This window comes from Aquarana catesbeiana, linkage group LG10 (assembly GCF_042186555.1).
Source record: "Aquarana catesbeiana isolate 2022-GZ linkage group LG10, ASM4218655v1, whole genome shotgun sequence".
In the NCBI taxonomy this organism is placed as follows: domain Eukaryota; kingdom Metazoa; phylum Chordata; class Amphibia; order Anura; family Ranidae; genus Aquarana; species Aquarana catesbeiana.
This window is the reverse complement of record NC_133333.1, coordinates 33,232,263-33,252,645: the sequence shown is the minus strand read 5'-3', so window position 1 is coordinate 33,252,645 and position 20,383 is coordinate 33,232,263. Positions and strand designations below refer to the sequence as shown.

Below are 20,383 nucleotides of genomic sequence, written 5' to 3'. Positions count from 1 at the left end.
TCCTTAAAGGAAAACTCCACTCGAGATACTTCTGTGAACTTATATAAGATCAGGATGAGCACATTTGGACTTTTGTTTTTGTGATTGTGATATCTGAAGCTGTGGGTGCTTACAGTGTCTGGGATTGATTTCCTGTAATCAAAAGCATCCATGCAATCTGCACAAAGAAAAAAAAAAATAAATATATAATGTGTGTGTGTGTATATGTATGTGTGTGTATATATGTGTGTGTGTGTGTGTGTGTGTGTGTGTGTGTGTATGTATGTATATATATATATATATATATATATATATATATATATATATATATATATATATATATATATATATATATATATATATATATATATATATATAATCTATCTCTATATCTCTCACCTGCCACTTTATTAGGTATACCTGTTCAATTGCTTAGTAACACAAATTGCTAATCAGCCAATCACACAACAGCAGCTCAATGCATTTAGGCATCTAGACGTGGTGAAGATGACTTTCTGAAGCTCAAACCAGAATGGGGAAGAAAATATCCAGTGAGCGCTTTTAAGGTACTTCCCATTCATTTCAATGGAGAGGGGAGTTTTTGTGGTGCTTTTTTAGTGCTCCAAAGATGCTGCTTGCAGGAGTTTTTTCACCGCCCCGCCAGCGCACCGCCCCAGTGTGAAAGCATTTATTAATTTTAATGGAAATAGAATTTCATGAGCTTTTCAGACACTTTTTTAGTGCAAAAGCGCCTCAGCGTGAAAGGGGTCGTAGGGACTGTGAGCCAGGCCTTCTCGTCCAACATCAGTGCCTGACCTCACAAATGCTCTCCCGGAAGAATGGTCAAACCTTCCCATAGACACACTCCTAAACCTTGTGAACAGCATTACTAGAATAGTTGAAGCTATTATAGCTGCAAAGGGTGGGCCAACTCCATATTGAACCCTACGGACTTGAGGCCCGTACACACGGTCAGAAAATGTGAAGATAAACTTCATCTGATGAACGATCTGCCGATTTTCTGATCGTTAGCATGCTGATTTTGACAGCCGATTACGAATTTTCGACAGACAAAAACTGGATGTGCAGGGTTGAAAATTTTTGTCTGATGTGACCACAACGTGTGATTTTTCTTCTTATTAGTACGGTTTTCTGACCAAAAAAAAAAAAAATCTGAAGAGCAAGACTAGGCATGCTCAGAAATGAAAGAACACATACAAAACAATTCAACACCTTACATCACTTCTGACGTTGAATTCTGTCGCACGAAAATTTTCTGATGGTGAGTAGCTTCTTAACTTTTCACTTTAAGACCAGCATCCAACAAACAACCGACGAAAATTCGTCCAATGATCTGACCGTGTGTACAAGGCTTAAGACCCCCATACACACTATTAGAATTTCTGCAGATTTTTGTCTTCAGATTTACCAAAACCATATAATATGAGGTCAAACCTTAAGAGTTTCAATTTGTATGCAATCAGGTAGGCCCTTACACTACATAGTTTTGGTAAATCTGAAGACAAAAATCTGTAGAAAATCTGCATGGTGTGTATGGGGCCTTAGAATGGGATATCATTAAAGATATATGTGACAAAAAAATAGTTGCAAAGAAAATTTGGTAGAGAAGGGAATATCAATTGAAAGTCATATCGTCAATATAATCCTGCAGTTGTTCAGTAAGGATGCCGATTGCACGCCTAACCTATACATATTGCAACAATGTGTATACGGTGTAGAATCCAGAAAATATGACATGCCAAACGAGTGATTATGTGAAGAAAAGAGACAAACCTTGTTGACTGCACATAATAGGATCGTGCAGAGTTGCCTGACAGCACAGAGGGGTTCCAGACTCCTCCCCCCCAGACCCCCCCAGCGTAGTACTAACATAAGAAGGCGTTAAATCTGGATGTGAATGGAGGGGATGCATCATTGAGCTCCCATTAAACGACCAACAAAGGGAGAGGTTTCCAGAGCCGATATGGGATAATACATTTGGGGGGGGGGGGGGAGTGCTATGAATGCATCATTAGAGGTCTGGAAATGTACCGAATCAGTGCCTGCAAGAAATAGACTGGAACCGGAGTGCGTGTGTGCTGTAGGCAATGGTACATGTAGGCCGGCTTTGAAATATTTGCATTTTACACACTCACAGTCAAGGCACATGCAAAAACACAAAAGTCAGAATAGGCACACAAAGTCAAAGAAGGCACATAAGACCCACCTGCATTGCATAGAGAAGCACAGAGACCCAGTGATGACGTCACAAAAAAATTAGGTATGTAATGTAAACAGGTTAAAAAAAAACAAAAACAAAAAAAAAAACGGGACCAGATAAGGAAAAATATAATCAGATTTAACATCATCTTTAATAAATCAAACCTTCTAAAACTAATAGATGTAGACTATGTGGCCGGGGGTCTGTACTGTCAGGGAAGAGTTACCATGGCTTGTGCTAGAGTGTGCAACTCCGCAGATGTTGTCGCCCCCCCCCCCCCCACACACACACACACCCGTTGCCAAAGGGTGTTTTTGTAATTAAATATTTTATAAGGCAGGATTATTCTGAAGTTCATTGTTAAAATTGTCACCCTAATACTTTTTACTTGTGTGAAGCTTACTGCTGCAGGGAACAGCATGTGTCCCCCTGCCCGAGCCGGTTTCCAGCGCTGGATGGAGAGTAGTAGAATGTCACAGGCCTCAGGAAGCAGTAGACCTCATAGACCTCATATTTGTCCCCAAACCTAGCCAGCACTGAAGGAAAACAAACAAATGGCCCCTGCCCCCACCTATAACTGGCCTTCACAGCAAGGAGCACATGGAAGGGCAATCACATGAAAGACAAAAACAGAACATCCCAAAGCTCAACTCACCAACCAGTTTGCCAACTGACCAAATTAACCTGTCCAACAGTCTGCGTTTAAAAACGGGGGTTTAGTTAGCATGCATTTGCAAACACAGGCCTTGCAGTATATGCATGCTTATGCAAATACGTGCTAACTAAACCCCCTGTTTTTAACGCAGACTGTTGGACAGGTTAATTTGGTCAGTTGGCAGACTGGTTGGTGAGTTGAGCTATGGAATGTTTTGTTTTTGTCTTTCAGCACCGAAGGAAGCCTGTAGCAGCATATTCTCCACTCCAGGAAAGGCAGGCTTTCAATAAAGCTCTGATACATATTTTGCTAAGATGGGTAAAGAAAGGGTACTGGGGTTGTCTTTCCAGGAAAAAATGCTGCTACAGGCCTCCTTCAGGGCTGGTTACACAAAGAAGGCCTATGCACTTGGTTAGTTGAACTTTGCTAATGGGGAGGGTCTGCTAGATTGTGAGCTTATGACACCTTTAGCAGAGATCCACATGACCAAGTGTCTAGACCAGTGGTTCTCATCCACCAGACCATAACTCACCGTTGGACTGCAGCTTTCCTTCTCCTGGGCCTCCAGTCAGATGTAGATCCCTTAACCTTTTACAGCACCTCCTCGCTTCCATTGTGCCCTTGGAACCTTAAGAGCCTGCAGCGTCCACAGTGCCCCCCAAGCTTCCTACAGTGTCGCCAAACATGCAGCAGAGCCCCCAGCCCTCCATCGTGCCTTCAACAGTGTTCCACTGTGGCCCCTAACCTCTCACAAGGCCCCCCAGCCTTCTTCCACAGTGCCCCCCCAACACTCAACCAGCATGCTTCAGAGCCCCTAGCTTTTCATTGTGCCTCAAACAGTGTCCCACTGTAGCCCCCAACCTCCCACAATGCCCCTGTGCCTTCCTCCACCCCTCCCCAGTGCCACAACCTCCCACGGCATCCCACAACCCTCCTAAAAGTTTCAACCAGCATGCTGCAGAGCCCCTAGCCCTCCGTTGTGCCTCCCAACAGTGTCCTGCAGTGGCCCCCTCCAACCTTCCACAGTGTCCATCAGCCTTATGAAGAGCCTCTACCCCTCCATAGTGCCCCCAAACATGTACCATTGTGCTCCCAGGCCCTTGAGACCCCTCAGCTGCCACAGTGAGCCTTATCCTTCTGCAGAGCCTCCACCCCTCCATAGTGCCCCCAACCATATCACCAGAGTGCTCCCAGGCCCTTGAGACCCCTTATCCTCCACAGTGCCCCCCCAGGCTTCTGCAGAGCCTTCAACCCTCCCAAAGTTTCAAACAGCATGCTGCAGAGCTCCTAGCCCTCCATTGTACCTCCAACAGTGTCCTGCAGTAGCCCCCAACCTTCTACAGTGCCCATCAGCCTTCCGCAGAGCCGCCACCCCTCCAAAGTGCCTCCAAACATGTACCAGAGTGCTCTCTAGCCCTTGAGACCCCTCAGCCTCCACAGTGTCCCCCCCCCCCCAGGCTTCTACAGAGCTTCCACCCCTCCATAGTGCCCCCAACCTCCAACATTGACCCTCATCCTTCCGCAGAGCCTCCATCCTTCCGTAATGCGCCCAACCATATCCCCACAGTGCTCTCAGGCCCTTGGGACCCCAGACTTCTGAAGAGCCTCCACTACTCCATAGTATCTCCAATAGTGACCCCCAGGCTCCTCCAGAAACCTCACCCCCTACAGGACCAACAAGTTTGCTGCAGAGTCCTCTAACCCACTTCAGAACCCCTGTTCCCCCAACTTTGCCTCCTATATAGGAGCTTCCTGTCATAAAGACCGGTCTTTGCTGCTCTCCTTCCTTGTGCAGGGCGACTAGTTCTGTATCTGATGGCTTGTAATGGGTGGAGCCTGCTCTGCTCAGGCTACGTACAGCACAGTGGGAGGAATAGTGCCCCATCATTGGTGTTAGTTGGAGGAATTGTGCCCCATTGTTGTCAGTGGGAGGAATAGTGCCCCATTGTTGGTGTCAGTGGGAGGAATTGTACCCCAGTCATTGGCCGCATTTTGGAGACCATTGCTATAGAGGAATATATTGAAAATCTTTGTACCCGGAGTTCAGCTTTACTTTCTGCATACCGCTAAAAGGCGATCCTCTAAGTTCTGTAAATGGAGTGCGGTGTTCGCACATTAATGACTTCCTTGTTTTCGGCGCACAGAACTCTCATTTCTCCTTCTGGCACCAAAACGCGATATAGATCAGAATTTTTGTACAGAAGGGGAAGTTATAAAGTTCACGCAGAGAAAGTCACGTTACATCTAGTAACCTGTTCGGTGGAAAGTCCTGAACATTGTCCCCCCCGCTGGCTGCTGCCCCCCCCCCCATTACTCATCATTATGTAAAGTTGAGGGGGATTCTGGATGTCACTTTGGGGGTTTCCATGTGGACTTGGCACAGCTGAGCTCCCCCTCCAATGGAAGACTCCAAAAATCCCCTCTTCTAAATTTTATATAGAGAAGCAGAAGTGACGCCAAGCCAGAGCCTGGGAGCCAATCGTAAGAGCAGCTTGTCTGAGGCCGTATTGCACAACACCAGGACGCAATCCTCTCCTCTGTGTGTATGGGTTCAGGAGTCTGGATTTTGTTTGGCGGAGGGGAGAAGGGGGGGGGGGGTGAATCACTGAAGTCGGGATCTGGAGGATATTTAAAGAGCAGAAAGTGCTGAACAAACAGAAAGAAGATTCTCATTCATGGGAAAAGCAGAGGGACGCGTGGAGGGAACTGAACCGTACCCTGGGCTGTGGGAAGTGTACACAACACGCCGCTTAAAGGGACACACCACCTAGACATGGACATTGTGCATTTAAAGCGGTAATCAACCCAAAACCAGAAATGTAATAGATCGCAGCTCACCAATCATTAGATGTGGTGACTACATTTGTTTTCTTTTTTTAGGCTTTTTTTTTTTTTCTTCTGTTTTTACCTGGTGATCTGACCAGTAACACACCACCTCTATTAGTGGGACACGTCTCTGGAGGAATGAGCACAGGAGGCACAGCAAACAGTAGCATTGTCAATCAGCGCAAAGCAGATTTATCCAAAAAAATCTTAAGTTCTACATTAACCTTTTCGCTGCCAGGACCGTTTTTGGCTTTTTTTTTTTTTTTTTTTTTTTTGCACACAAGCTTAACCACTTCAGCCCCCGAAGATTTTACCCCCTTCCTGATCAGAGCACTTTTTACAATTTGGCACTGCGTCACTTTAACAGACAATTGTGCAGTCGTGCAAAGCTGTACCCAAACGAAATTTGCATCCTTTTTTTCCCACAAATAGAGATTTCTTTTGGTGGTATTTGATCACCACTGCAGTTTTTATTTTTTGCGCTATAAACAAAAAAAGAGCAGCAATTTTGAAAAAAAAAACCCCAATATTTTTTACTTTTTGCTATAATAAATATCCCCAAATTAAAAAAAAAAATAAAATCATTTCTTCATCAGTATAGGCTGATATATATTCTTCTACATGTTTTTGGTAAAAAAAAAAAATCGCAATAAGCATTTGGTGTGCGCAAAAGTTATAGCTTCTACAAACTATGGGAAAGTTTTTTTTTATGGCTATTAATAATAATAATAATAATAATTATTATTTTTTTTTTACTAGCAATGGCGGTGATCTGCAATTTTTAGCGGTATTGCAACGGACAGATCGGACACTTTTGACACATTGGTGCTATGAAAATGCACTGATTACTGTGTAAATGTCACTGGCAGGGAAGGGGTTAACACTAGGGGGCGAACAAGGGGTTAAATGTGTTCCCTCAGTGTGTTCTAACTGTACAGGGATAGGACTGACTAGGAGAGGAGACATATTGCTGTTCCTACTTACTAGGAACAAATGACATGTCTCCTCTCTTCTGACCGCACAGAGATTTGTGTGTATACAAACACAAATCCCCATGCTGGCGCTCTTAACCGCGATCGCCGACCACGCGCATCGGGTCCCCCGCCGTGCAGCGTGCCCCCTCTGGTGGCCGAAAAAAGGAATGACTTATCCATTCGGGATTTCGCCCAGGAGAGCCATTCTGCCGCAGTATATCTGCGTGAGTCGGTCGGGAACTGGTAAAAAAAAACATTTTGTAAGTCTGAAGTTTAAATCAAACCCCCAAAACATGATATATTTTCTGAAAGCAGACACCCTAGAGAATAAAATCCTGGTAGTTCCAATTGTTTTGGTACATATGAAAAGGAAGGTTGGGACTTTAGATGAGGCTATTGACTAGAGGTTAGGTTGTAAAAGCATTTAATTGCTCTAGATATATATATAAATACATACCAATAATGCAAAGACAGGTACAAAAATATAATTTAATTTATATACACATGCACACATGGCATGGGCATCAAGAAAACATATATTTCTGGCCCTGGCTCCATACTCACCATACATCAATGTACTTCATTCCATGTAAGTACCTAGGATTGGCAACTTTGCCTGTTACTCTCAGTACCATTTTAGACTAACCTATACCCTGTATCTTGTAGATGCCTTTGAGCACGAGGAAGTGTTTTATACACGAAACGCGTTAGTCATCTAGGATGCAGTCATATGCCTACCAATAGGAATCAATCTAGAACCATTATCTACAACCAACCATGTTTATACTTTTTATAACATTGCAATGTGCCGCTCAGATGACGTGTGTGTGTGTGTGTATGTGTATATATATATATATATATATATGTGTGTGTGTGTGTGTGTGTATATGTATATATATATATATATATATATATATATATATATATATATATATATATATATATATATATATATATATATATATATATACACACACAGTGCTGTCCTGGAAGATTGGTATGATTGCTCATGTGTTCATTCATAACTGAAGCATAGTAAACTGTATGTACTATGCTTTAGTTTGTGAATGAACAAGAAGCCACTCAACAGAGCACTTCCCATTCATTCTCTGTCCAGTGCAGCTGACGCCGCAGAGAAAGGGACTGGAGAATCTCTGACCAGTCTGTTTAGACCCCCCTGATATTTCACCAAAGCACCCCAATGGGGCTCCTTAAAATTCACATCCGACCAAAATGAGGAGGAAAGAGGGACTTTGTTCTGAATGAGGGTCAGTCCCTTGAAATAAGGGACAGTTGGGAGCTATGGGTATGTGATTTAGGGACCTTAGCTACTTGAGGACGGAGACGAATGGCATGTAAAGAGCTGCATTATTTGTCAATGCTAAATAAACCTTTTCTAATAAACAACTAAATAAATAATTTTTTAAGATGTTTTTCTGCATTTGGGTGTAGTACAAACTTTCACCAATAGGTGGCACTATCTTCATTACTGCCTTTTCTGCTACTTAAACCATGGCTTGTCTCATGCTTTTACTTTTATATTATGTAAACCAATTCCGCATTCGCTACATTTGCTTCAGTTTGTACATTATGTTGCTATTGTTTCCCTTCACAAAAAATCCCCCGGGGAATACCAAAGATCAGCGATAACCGAGCTGTAACATGTTTTTAGCGAGTACATATTTGGCCCTACTCCTTTTTTTTTTTTTTTTTCCGGAAAGTCCTTTTTGGTGATGGCGCGTTTCACCCCTTTGCATGCTTGCTGTGTCATTAACATGAATGTCCTAAGCCTTAAAGTGGTCACATGTACCCAGTGAAGTGACTGACCGCAGGTAATACACAGAGAGAAAACAAATCTTCCTACACAGGTTGTACCCGTTTATCTGCTGTCTTCTCTTCTCTACATTCGTTCCAAGTGCCACATTTATAAAGCTTGTCTGAAATGTCAAAAAAAAAAAAAAAGGTGGCGGGGAGGTGACGTTACACTCTGCAGAGCTCAGTGAAGAGAGCTCTGAGAGCTGATTGGAGGAAAGAGATGCACCCCCTCTTCACACAGCACACATGAATAGAGCTGAGGCTGTAAATCACAGGCTGTGTGCTGGAGGTCCCTCCCCTGTCACCTTTTATCTCTTGGTGTCAGCAAACATGTCAGAAGTGACTAATGCAGATAGTGGGGGATCGAGGCAACAGAAATGACATTTAGTGCTCTGGTTTGAGACAAGTACACACCATAGAGGGGGATATGCTTTGTTCATATTTCATGTTTCATATTTCACTTTGAGGCCCCATTCACAGTCTGGCATTTGACGTTCTGCAGTTCAACTAAAAATATTGTTTGAAAATACAATCAAATTAATAATAATTAATAATCAAATATATGAGCAATCAGAAGTGATCAACAAAATTCTACCAGCTGGCAGAGTCCAAATTGATCGATTTGGAGGGTCTTTGGGTTGCGATTTCCATTCAGTTTAATAGGTTTAGCCTCATTGATTGATCTGTCATATGAATACAAGTGTGGCCACCATTAACTGGTTGTTAGCTGAACAGGTGTCCCCATTGGAGGATTTGCTCTCACTTCCTGTTTCAGTGACTACAGTAAACTTTCAATCTCCATGAACAGGGACCCCCCCCCCCCCATTCCTTCTTTATTTAACTGTACTGTAAATAAACTGTCCCCCTTTATATTGTAAAGTGCTGCCCAAACTGCTGACGCTAAAATCCTGTATAATTTTATTTCAAGGTGTACAGCAGAGCTCAGAGGGTGGGAGGGAAAAAGCAGCACGACGAGCAAGTCGGGTGTGTTGCAGTGCAAGGAGCACCATGATGGGAGGAGAAAGCAGAGGTATGGACAGATGAGATCATTGGTCTTCTGCTTCTCTTTGGGGGAGACCTGTAAGTGAAAATGAAACTGCAACATAGAAAGATCAGATATGATGGGGCTGTGCTGTGTGGCAGAGCTGTGTAAATCTCAGGACTGGTTGGGCAGGTTTAAAAAAAATGTATTTAGTGGTTACCCCAGAGTTTGGTTGTAATGTAATTTTTGTTGCTGTCCTTAGAGGTAAAATGTGAGTAATGTGAGGGGCCTGCCCTGTGTATCTAAACCTATGTAATGTGGTGTTGGCCAAGTGTTTGGGAGTCTGAACATTTTCATTTATTACTATGTTACCATTGTGATGTTTGTTATTTTTAGGCGATTGTTGTATATAGAATATATTTTTGTACTATGGGTACTGCACAGTCAGGCTGCCAGTGAAGTCCATGAAGGAACCTTGTTGGGTATGACTCTACTTGTTTGTCCTCTCTCGGCAGGTTGCGTGCGTTGGTAACCCATGGTGGTCGGACGCCCAGGGACACTCCTGGGGCAGCCAGAGCTTCCCCTTTGCCTGGAACCAGCCAATCGCAAAGCTAAATCCATGTCCCCCGAAAGAAAAGAAGAAAGCCTGTGGGAGCCTGTGGAGGAGGTGGAAGGGGACTCAACGTCTTCAGAGGGAGGGAGGATCACCGACAGCACCGACGACGAAGAGACCAGCAGCACAGAGAGCGCTCAGGTGAGTTCCTCTGCACTGAGCAGAAGAGATTTTAGAGTGAATGTATAAGTTGTAGTAATGGGAGGCAGAGAGCAAGAGTGAGCGACTTCTTCCATCTCCCTATTCATTAGGATTCCTGTGCCAGTTTCCCCTACCACCTCCCCTAATGCAATCCGACATGCTGGTTAAGAACAATTGTTGGGTGGCCGGATCATACTTGTCCAGTTGGCCGTTGTCTGGTGTCTCCTGCAATCCTGGAACCTGGTCCTTTTAGCACTACAGGCAAAAAGGCTGAAGTTCCCTTTCCCTCACTTCAGTAGCAAAGGTTGCAGGTCCTGTCTTTCTTGCACCCACTTTCTGCTTCAGTGCCCAAGGTGGTCACCTCTTCTGTCTACCCTTCGGCCGGGCACCTGTGTTGCCAGCACTGGAAATATGTTAATGCAGGTGTGTCTTGCTTTTTTTGCTCTTTGGACTCCCAGCAGACTTCAGACACACCTGCTTTGCCATATCTCCAGCATCGGTGACACAGGTGCCCGGCCAAAGGGTAGAAAGAAGAGGCGACTACCTTTGGGCACTACAGCAGAAGGGGCGTGCGAGAAGGACAGGTCCTGCAATCCTTTGCTAGGACTTCAGTAGCATAGATTGCAGTTCCTGTCCTCCTTGCACCCCCCTTTCTGCTATAGTGCCCTTGGTGGTCGACCCTTGCCACCTTTCCCAATGCAAGCCCACATGCTTGTTCAAGAACGATTGTTGAGTGGTCTGATCATATTTGTCCAGTTGGCCATTGTCTGGTGTCTCTGGGCACCTGCAATGTCTGGTCAAGGTCCTTTAGCACTACAGGCAAAAAGGCTGAAGTTCCCCTTCCGTCACTTCAGTAGAATGGAATTCAGGTCCTGTCCTTCTTGCACCCCCTTTCTGCTGCAGCGTCCAAGGTGGTCACCTCTTCTGTCAACCCTTCGGCCGGGCACCTGTGTTGCCGGCGCTGGAGGTATGGCTGTGTCAGAAGGCACACCTGCTGAGAGGCCAAAGAGCAAAAAAGGTCAGACACACCTGCATTGCCATATCTTCAGTGCCGGCAACACAGGTGCCCGGTCGAAGGGTAGACTGAAAAGGCGACCACCTTCGACCAGACACCTTTGTTGCCAGTACTGGATATGTGGCAGCGCAGGTGTGTCTGAAGGCCAAGCTGAGGCCAGGAAAATAGTTGCAGGCTCAGAAACTTTTGTCACTGTCTACAGGATGGCACCCTTGTCTTCTGCAGCATGTGGGCCAGAAATGCAAGCTACATCTATTTTTAGATATACAGAATAAGTAAATGTGATCAGCCCAATGTTAATAATGAATTTGGTGTCATGTGTAGTTTGTATTGTTATTTGTGTGTGTATGTGAATATAAAAAAAAAAAAAAAAATATATATATATATATATATATATATATATATATATATATATATATATATATATATATATATATATATATATATATATATATATAATGAAATAATTATTTATATTTAATTTTATTAATTTCAATGGGCTGCCCTATGCACAAAAAAATCAAATCAAAAGAAGGCCCTGCATGTAGTATTGCGGCACCATGCATTTTGACACGCATGGGGGTCTTGCTTTACAGATGATATATATTGTTTTGTTTTATTTTAATATTTTTAATTTTGTTATAAAATAACAAATGTAGCATAAAACCTATAATAACAAATCTAAAATAAAAAAATAACAAATCTAAAACAAAACACAAAATAAAAAAAAAATATATAAAACTAACTAACTAGACTAACTTTTGAGCGTTTTCTCATGTGTAGGACAGCCCATTCGTTTTAATGGGCTACATGCAGAACCACGGGCAGATGCACAAAATGTGAACCTAGCCTTAACGACACCGCCGCACGTTTCTGTGTGTGGCGGGAAATTCCTGAAAAGCACAAATGTGAACCTAGCCTGAGTATAGGTCTTGCTTTACAGACATGGTGTGGGAGTGGCTGCCCTGTATGGAGGGGCTGGTAAATAGGTGAACCAACAGGATAAAGAGATCAGGATGGGTGTGGCCATTGTGGTCAGGTGAGGAGGCGGGGCAGTGGCACAGTGTTTGCAGCATTTCAAATTCTAAAAATCGTCTCCTTCACTGTGCAGCCATAAAACAGCGAAAAACAAGCAAATGTGCGTTCCCTTTAAAATAATTAATAGTAGCAAAATCCGTTCTTCTTGATGCGTTTCAGATGTATACTTTATCTGGTTGGGGTTGTCCTTGAAGTAACCACAAGGCTGCCGTCCTCTTACATTTCTCACCCTCTGAAAGAGGAGCTGTAGCTCTCATTCATCTTGCTTCAAACAAATTAGTCATTAAATACTGAAGAAGAAGAATTAGTCGTTCTTCACATTCTAGAGCTCTTCCAGCAAATTAACTCTTTTGAAGGCGATAGTTTGGTGTTCACCCCATTTATTTATGGACAGGGCTATTTCATTCTCCCTCTTGGGAGTTAAATGTTAAAATAGGGGACTGCCAGGCGTTTTGGAACAGGAAGTTTCCCACCAGTGACCGTAAATAAACTATTGAAGAGGGACAGACTTGGTATTACAGTACATGGCTTGTGTAGTTGGGGACACTCGGAAGAGAAAATATATAATGGTCTAGGTCAGTTGTGCTAATTTTCATTTTTAGAGCCCATCTCTAGGGAAAAGAACAATCCTCCCTTGCAGTTTTGCTGCCACTGCACTGCAAGGGTTAAATGCTGGGGACCCCCCCCCAATCCCCAATGCTAATCCAGGGGTGGACTGTCCCTCGCCAACCTCATGTTCAATGCAGGGCTCTGCGTTGTACTTGATGACATCAGAGGACCTGTGACCACCAAAGCATAGCTGGTCTTGCAGCCTAGAGGGTGCCTGAGGGAATGGAGGTTTGGGTGAGTAAAAGTTATTTTTCTTGCCCCCTAGACACAAATGAGCTTTGAATCCTTGCAATGTAGGGGCAGCCCCACTTCAAGGAAGAATTTTTCCTTTCCCTGGAGTTAAGCTTTAAAAGTATCTAAGCTTGTTGTTGTGTTTTCAGGACAGGCAGTGAAAGAAATCTTCCCAAAGGAATATCTGCACAAGAAGCATTTCCATGGTCTCTGACCATCTCTCTTGTAGTAACTCCATGGTTTCTGACTGTCTCTTGAAGCATTTCTAGGAACTCTGGCCATCTCTTACAAAAAGTCTGGCCTTCTTTCGTAGCATTTCCATAGTCTTTAACCATCACTTGAAGCATATCCATGTCTCTGACCATCTTTTGAAGCATTTCCATTGTCTCTGACTGTATCTTGTAGCTTTTCCATTGTCTCTGACCACCTCTTGTAGTGTTTCCATAGTCTCTAACCATCTTTTAAACCATTTCTCTGGACATCTCTTGTAACATTTCTATAGTCTCACTCTGATAATCTCTTGAATAATGGCCATGGTCTCTGACAATCTTTTGTAGCGTTTTAATGGTCTTTGTCCATATTTATTACATTTAAATTGTTTCTGCCCTTCTCTTGTAGTGTTTCCATAGTCTCCAACCATCTCTTGTAGTGTTTCCATAGTCTCAAACCTTCGCTTGTAGTGTTTCCCTAGTCCCCAACCATCTCTTGTAGCGCTTCCATGATCTCTGATCACCTCTTGAACACTTTCCATGGTATTTGATCATCTCTTGAAGCATTCTCATGGTCTCTGGCCATCTCCTGTAACATTTCTTTAGTCTCTGACCATCTCTTCTAGCATTTCCATAGTTTCTAACCATCTCTTTAACCATTCCCATGGTCTCTTATCATCTCTTTAACCATTCCCATGGTCTCTTATCATCTCTTTAACCATTCCCATGGTCTCATCATCTCTTGAACCATTCCCATGGTCTCTGATCATCTCTTGAACCATCCCCATGGTCTCTGATCATCTCTTGAACCATTCCCATGGTCTCTGATCATCTCTTGAAACCTGTCTATAGTCTCTGATCATCTCCTGCAGTGTTTCCATGGTCTTTGACCATTTTTTATTACATTTCCATGGTTTCCGCCCCTCTCTTGTAGCATTTCCATGCTCTATAACCAGCTGTTGTAGCATTTTCATAGTCTGATGTTGCACAACTGCAGTCTCTGACAGCTATTAGTAGACTTAAATTCACAGAATTTTATACAAGGCCCTTTGGTGATGTCAGGTGGCCCCACTTGAAGCTCACTATTTTATGTAGGTGACCACCACTGCCATATTCTATCAAAAAAGTAGTTGGAACTTATAGTTTACTTTCATGTCTTGACGTTTATTTTTAGATCTCTTTTTGTGTCTATAAAATCTTTATTTTATAAATAAACATTGAAAAAAAATGTTTCTATTGTTTATTGTATTAGTATTGAACGCTATAAATAACAGACATGTATACAAAATACACTACGTTTCACATAAAACTGGTAATCCAGGTTTATGCTTCTATTTTGGATGCGGAGGTGCTGGTTGGTTATAGAATTGTCTATCTATTAGTCCTTACTAAGCTGTATGGGCTCTGGGGGTAGAGACACACTCAAAGATTGGTATTGTCAGAAAATACATTGAGAGAAAATCCTGGATTCGTTATTATTTTTAAAAATAACATTTCCGTGCCTGGTGAACTGACCATTTTTATAACACATCATTATTAAAAATCTAGTTTACTTTTGGTAGTGCGGTGTTTCTTATTACAACGTTGGGAGTCCTCATGCAAATAGTGCTCGTTGTGGAGGATTTTGGCAAGAGAACTAGAATAGCCTCTATAGAGTCTGAAATGTCATTTGCTAAAATCCTCATAATGTGTATAGGCCTGGCGGGGGTCTTGCATTTTAATTAACACATGTTAAAATTTTGCTTTAAGGTTTTCTCTACAACTGGCAAACCCCCGGAGATGGTACACGATGAGGGTACAAAGTAGAACATCAAAATTCATGGCATGCTTTTATCAGGATGTTAGGGAATGGGGGAGATGTTTCTCCTAGGATTGCTTATCACTGTTTGAATCTAAAAACAGAACATAGCATCCATTCTAGCTTTTGAAAAGTAAAACTATTTTAGTAAAAAAAAAAAAACCTAAAAAGAAAAAACCCTTCAAAAGATTTGGACATATTACCTATAGATGAGTTTTTTTTTTTTGTCTTCTTTGGCAGCAATTGGCCTATGTAATGGGCCTGTCTTGACTTTGAAAGCTTAACTGGCATCCTGGAGTCTTGTATGCATTTTGTATTGTCGGTATCATGGTAGTAAGCCTATGGATAATCTGCCACCATGCCTTGTTCATCTTTATTTAGGATGAGCAGTCAGATTTGGTCATGAGGTCATCCACTCTTAACCAAGGTTCCAGAGAACCCCAAAGTTCCTCCAGAAGTGTCTAGGGCTTCCTTGAGCTGTGAGTGATCAACCTCTCATCTGATAGTTCTTGTATGGTTTCAGGTGCAATGCTGCTTGGCAGAGCCAGCAGTATAACACCAATTATCTTTTTAGCTGGCTAAGGGTGGCATTCCGACCACCACTGTAGAGGTTTCATTCTTCCCACTAACCTCCAATGGATTATCTGCTCATTGGGCAGCTTCTACACATGGTCACCTTGGGTTGGGCTAAAGATGAATAAATGCTAGATATAAAGCACCATGCTTTGTTCATCTTTGTTTAGGATGAACAGTCAGATTTGACCATGACCACAGAGGTCATCCATTCTCAAAGAAGGTTTCATAGAACCTCCAGGTTCCATTGGAAGTCACCACACTGTAATATTTTAGCCCAGATAAAAGTTCTGACTCTGGATAATCTGGCCATTGGGCAGCTTTTAAAGATTCCCACAATCACTTTGTTTTGGACTAAAGATGAACGAGTCTAGAAGGCAACACACTGTAATATTTGAGTCCAGATAGAAGTTTATTTTAAAGACAAGGTTGGTGCTCCCTCTGTTTCTGCTTTTTCTAGTGTTCCTTTTGGGCTTCCCCAGACCTTGACCAGCTTTGAACTATTGAAGACCTAAGATTCTTCATTGCTGGAACATCCATATTGTGCACAAGAGGTTGTTTGTTTTGTTTGCATACTTATGTGCTTTGCAACCACCTACACCGCCCCAGGGATTGGCTGAGACCCATAAACATTCAGGCTACTCACTTAATTTGCTACACTCCTATGTTCTGGAACCTTCCAGAAGGCAGGAAGAAGTTATCAAGTCTGTAGCCTGTGAGACCCTGATCAGCCCAAGCAATCAACAGCTGCTCCATTGATTAAAGAAGAGCCACATAAGAAAGGCTAAATTTACCTAGCAACCTAGTACCTAACTAGGAGGGTGCTACACAGCCAATCATGTCTTCGGGGTGGATACACACCACGCCTGTCCAGTTTTTTTTGCGGTCTGTGCTTCCATGCTCATGGAAATTCCCCCCACTATTTTTCCTAGTGACTGTTAACACTGAACATGAAAGAAAATCCCATATTTTGGGTTGTCATCTGACATTGGGGGACATTAGTTCTGACAGAAACCAGGGATTTTCTCACTGTGAAGGGATTTCCTCACACTTCCTGTTGTGACAATTGGACAGGAAGTGAAGGGAAATCTCCCCAACGGGGACACAGATGGCAAAAAAACAAAAAAAAAAACTGAAAGGGACTTAACCCTCCCTTACTCTATCGAAAATTGGGAAAAAAAGTTTTGCTTTGGTTCTACCTTTCACAGTGCAAGCTTCAGAGCTGTCACCCATCTCTCACATTGAACCACCAGCTGTCATCAGTCAGATTATCAGCCAAAGAAAGACAGACGGCAATAAAAAGCTGACGGGTAGCTGAGAAGGTAGTCATGTACAAGTCAATGCAATTATTTCATTATCTATTGTGATGGTGGATCTACCTCGCGGGTCTGCCATTGGCTTTCGTGCAGCCCCTCCCCCCTTGCAGTAAAGTTCATAAATATGGCAGGTGACTGCGCAGTTTTTTTATTGTCTGCATAATCAAAAATTTGATGTGTGACTATTAAAATCCCTCCCAAATCCCTGATGTGACGGGCTGCGAGAGTAGATAGTAAAAATAATTACAGGTGTCAGATTTGGACACAAAAAGAGGCGTTTGTGAGATCCGCGTTCCTCCCTCCACACCTCTCCTACCAAAAATCATCGCTCATTTAAAGTGGTACCGTCCCTGTCTAGTCCCAGATTCCGTAGTCATGACTTGGCAGCCAGATCTTCCACTGCAGGATCATGGCATAAACACGTGTGATTGTTCTAGCCATGTGACCGTGTTTATGCATTAAGCAGACATCTGTAGTGTTGGCTTCTTTTGGGGTAATAATGCCGATCACTCCGGAATATTATTTGGACTTTCACTTTTTTTTTTTTTTTTTTTACCCACCAACCTGCTGACATTTAAAGCTGAACCCTGGGCACAAAACTTTAAATACAGTTGTGTGAAAAAGTATTTGCCCCCTTTCAGATTTTTAATTTGTTTGCATATTTGTCACACTTAAATGACTCAACTCGTCAAACAAATTTTACTATTACACAAAGATAACCCGAGTAAATACAAAATAGAGTTTTTAAATGATGGCTTCTTTTATTAAGGCAAAAAAGCTGTCCAAACCTGCCTGACTTTATGTGAAAAAGTAATTGCCCCCTAAACCTAATAACTGGTTGTGCCACCCTTGGCGGCAATAACTGCAATCAAGCGTTTGCTATAACTGGCAATAAGTCTTTTACATTGCTGTGGAGCAATTTTGTTCACTCTTCTTTGCAGAATTGTTTTAATTTAACCACACTGGAGGGTTTTCCAGCATGAACGGCCTGTGTAAGGTCATGATACAGCATCTCAATTGGATTTAAGTCCGGGCTTTGATTAGGCCACTCCAAATCCTAAATTTTGCTTTGTTTGAACCATTTGGAGGTGGACTTGCTATTGTGCTTTGGATCATTGTCCTGCTGCATAACCCAAGTGCACTTGAGCTTGAGGTTACGAACTGATGGCCGGACATTCTCCTTTAGGATTTTCTAGCAGAGCTCAGAATTCATGGTTACATCAATTATGGTAAGTCGTCCAGGTTCTGAAGCTACAAAGCAGCCCCAGACCATCACGCTACCACCACCATGTCTGACTGTTGGTATGATGTTCTTTTTATGAAATGCTGTATTTGTTTTATGGCAGATGTAACGGGACGCACACCTTCCAAAAAGTAAAATTTTTCTCTCATCAGTCCACAGAATATTTGCCTAAAAGTCCTGGGGATAACCAAGATTTTTTTTTTTTTTTTGGCAAATGTGAGACAAGCCTTTTGTGTTCTTTTTGGTCAGCAGTGGCTTTGACCTTGGAACTCTCCCATGGATGCCATTTTTGCCCATTCTCTTTCTTATTGTTGAATCATGAACACTGATCTTACCTGAGGCAAGTGAGGCCTGCAGTTCTTTAGATGTTCTGGGTTCTTTTATGACCTCCTGGATGAGTCCTCGTCATGCTCTTGGAGTCATTTTTGTAGGCCGGACACTCCTGGGAATGTTCTCCACTGTTCTAAGTTATCTCCATTTGTGGATAATGGCTCTCCCCGTGGTTCACTGGAGTTCCAAAGCCTTAGAAATGGCTTTGAAACCCTTCCTAGACTGATACATGTACATTACCTTGTTTCTAATCTCTTCTTGAATTTTTTTAGATTGTGGCTTTTTGTGATCTGTTAGCGTGCTTCACTTTGTCAGACAGCTTCTATTTATGTGATTTCTTGATTCTACAGGTCTGGCAGTAATTAGGCCTGGGTTTGGCAAGTGAAATCTAACTCGGCTTTTCAAAAAATTGTGGTTAATCACAGTTCATTTATGATTCAGCATGGTAGGGGGCAATTACTTTTTCACATAGGGCCAGGCAAGTTTGATCAGCTTTTTTCCCTTAATAAATGAAATAATTTTAAAACTGCATCTTGGATTTACTCAGGTTGTCTTTGTGTAATACTAAAATTTGTTTGATGATCTGAATCTGCAGTGGGCGATGGGTTATGAGCTATGGATTATCTCCCCAGTGGGTGCACTATGGGCGGTGGACTATGGGTGATGGGTTATGGACTATGTACTATGGACTATGCGTTATCTCCTCAGTGGGTGCACTATGGGCAGTGGGCTAACACTCATAGTTCACTGCCCATAGTGCACCCACTGAGGAGATAACCCATAGTCCATGACCTCTGCTATGGGTCATGGACTATGGGTTATCACCTCAGTGAGTGGGCTATGGGTGATGGGTCATTGACTATGGGTTATGGGCTATGAGTTATGTACACTATTGGTGATGGGGAATGGGCTATGGACGATGAGCGATGGGTTATGGACTATGAGTTATCTCCTCAGTGGTTGCACTATGGGCAGGGGGTGATGAGAGATGGGTTATGGGTATGGACTATGGGTTATCTCCTCAGTGGGTGCACTATTGGCAATGGGCTATGGACGATGAGCGATGGGTTATGGACTATGAGTTATCTCCTCAGTGGTTGCACTATGGGCAGGGGGCAGGGGGTGATGAGAGATGGGTTATGGGTATGGACTATGAGTTATCTCCTCAGTGGTTGCACTATGGGCAGGGGGTGATGAGAGATGGGTTATGGGTATGGACTATGGGTTATCTCCTCAGTGGGTGCACTATGGGTGGTGGGCAGTGGGCTATGGACGATGTACGATGAGCGATGGGTTATGGGCTATGGACTATCTCCTCAGTGGGTGCACTATAGGCGGTGGACTGTGGGCAATGGGTTATGGACTATGGGTTATCTCCTCAGTGGGTGCACTGTGGGCTATGAGCGATGGACTATGGGTCATGGGTTATCTCCTCAGTCAGTGGGCTATGGACTATGGGCAATGAGTGATGGGTTATGGGCTGTGGGTTATCTCCCCAGTGGGTGCACTATGGGCTGTGGGCATTGGGTTATGGGCAATGGACTATGGAATATGTAGTATGCATTGAGCAGTGTACAGGACTGCAACTAACGTACAATGTTTCTTCCAAACAAATGGGGGGGGGGTTAGAGGTCCAGAAGCTCATGGAGGATTTTACAAGGAGGCAGAAAAACACAGTAAGAAACAATTTCATTAAAGATAGATTAAGTAGTAGATATGTATGGATGATTGTTGGAGGATAAGGAAATTGTTTAGTGTCACTTAAAAAAACAACATGGCAGCCTGGCAAGCAACATTTTTAAAAGGAGTGGTCAG

The 20,383-nt window shown here is 42.9% G+C and overlaps 1 protein-coding gene across 4 annotated transcripts in view; it reads left to right on the top strand.

Moving 5' to 3' along the window:
- PHLDB3 (pleckstrin homology like domain family B member 3) overlaps window positions 1–20,383 on the top strand; it is a 101,158-nt gene that overhangs the window by 32,831 nt on the left and 47,944 nt on the right. For 3 of the 4 annotated variants that reach the window (XR_012236301.1, XM_073601959.1, XM_073601957.1), the window contains exon 2: window positions 9,968–10,206. Coding sequence is in view for 3 of the 4 variants with exons in the window: in XM_073601959.1 (XP_073458060.1) it covers window positions 9,988–10,206 (219 nt within the window). In the remaining variant the exon portion in view is untranslated. Of the gene's footprint in view, window positions 1–5,531; window positions 5,652–9,967; window positions 10,207–20,383 lie in introns of those variants that run through there. The other variant, XM_073601958.1, reaches the window with a different exon arrangement.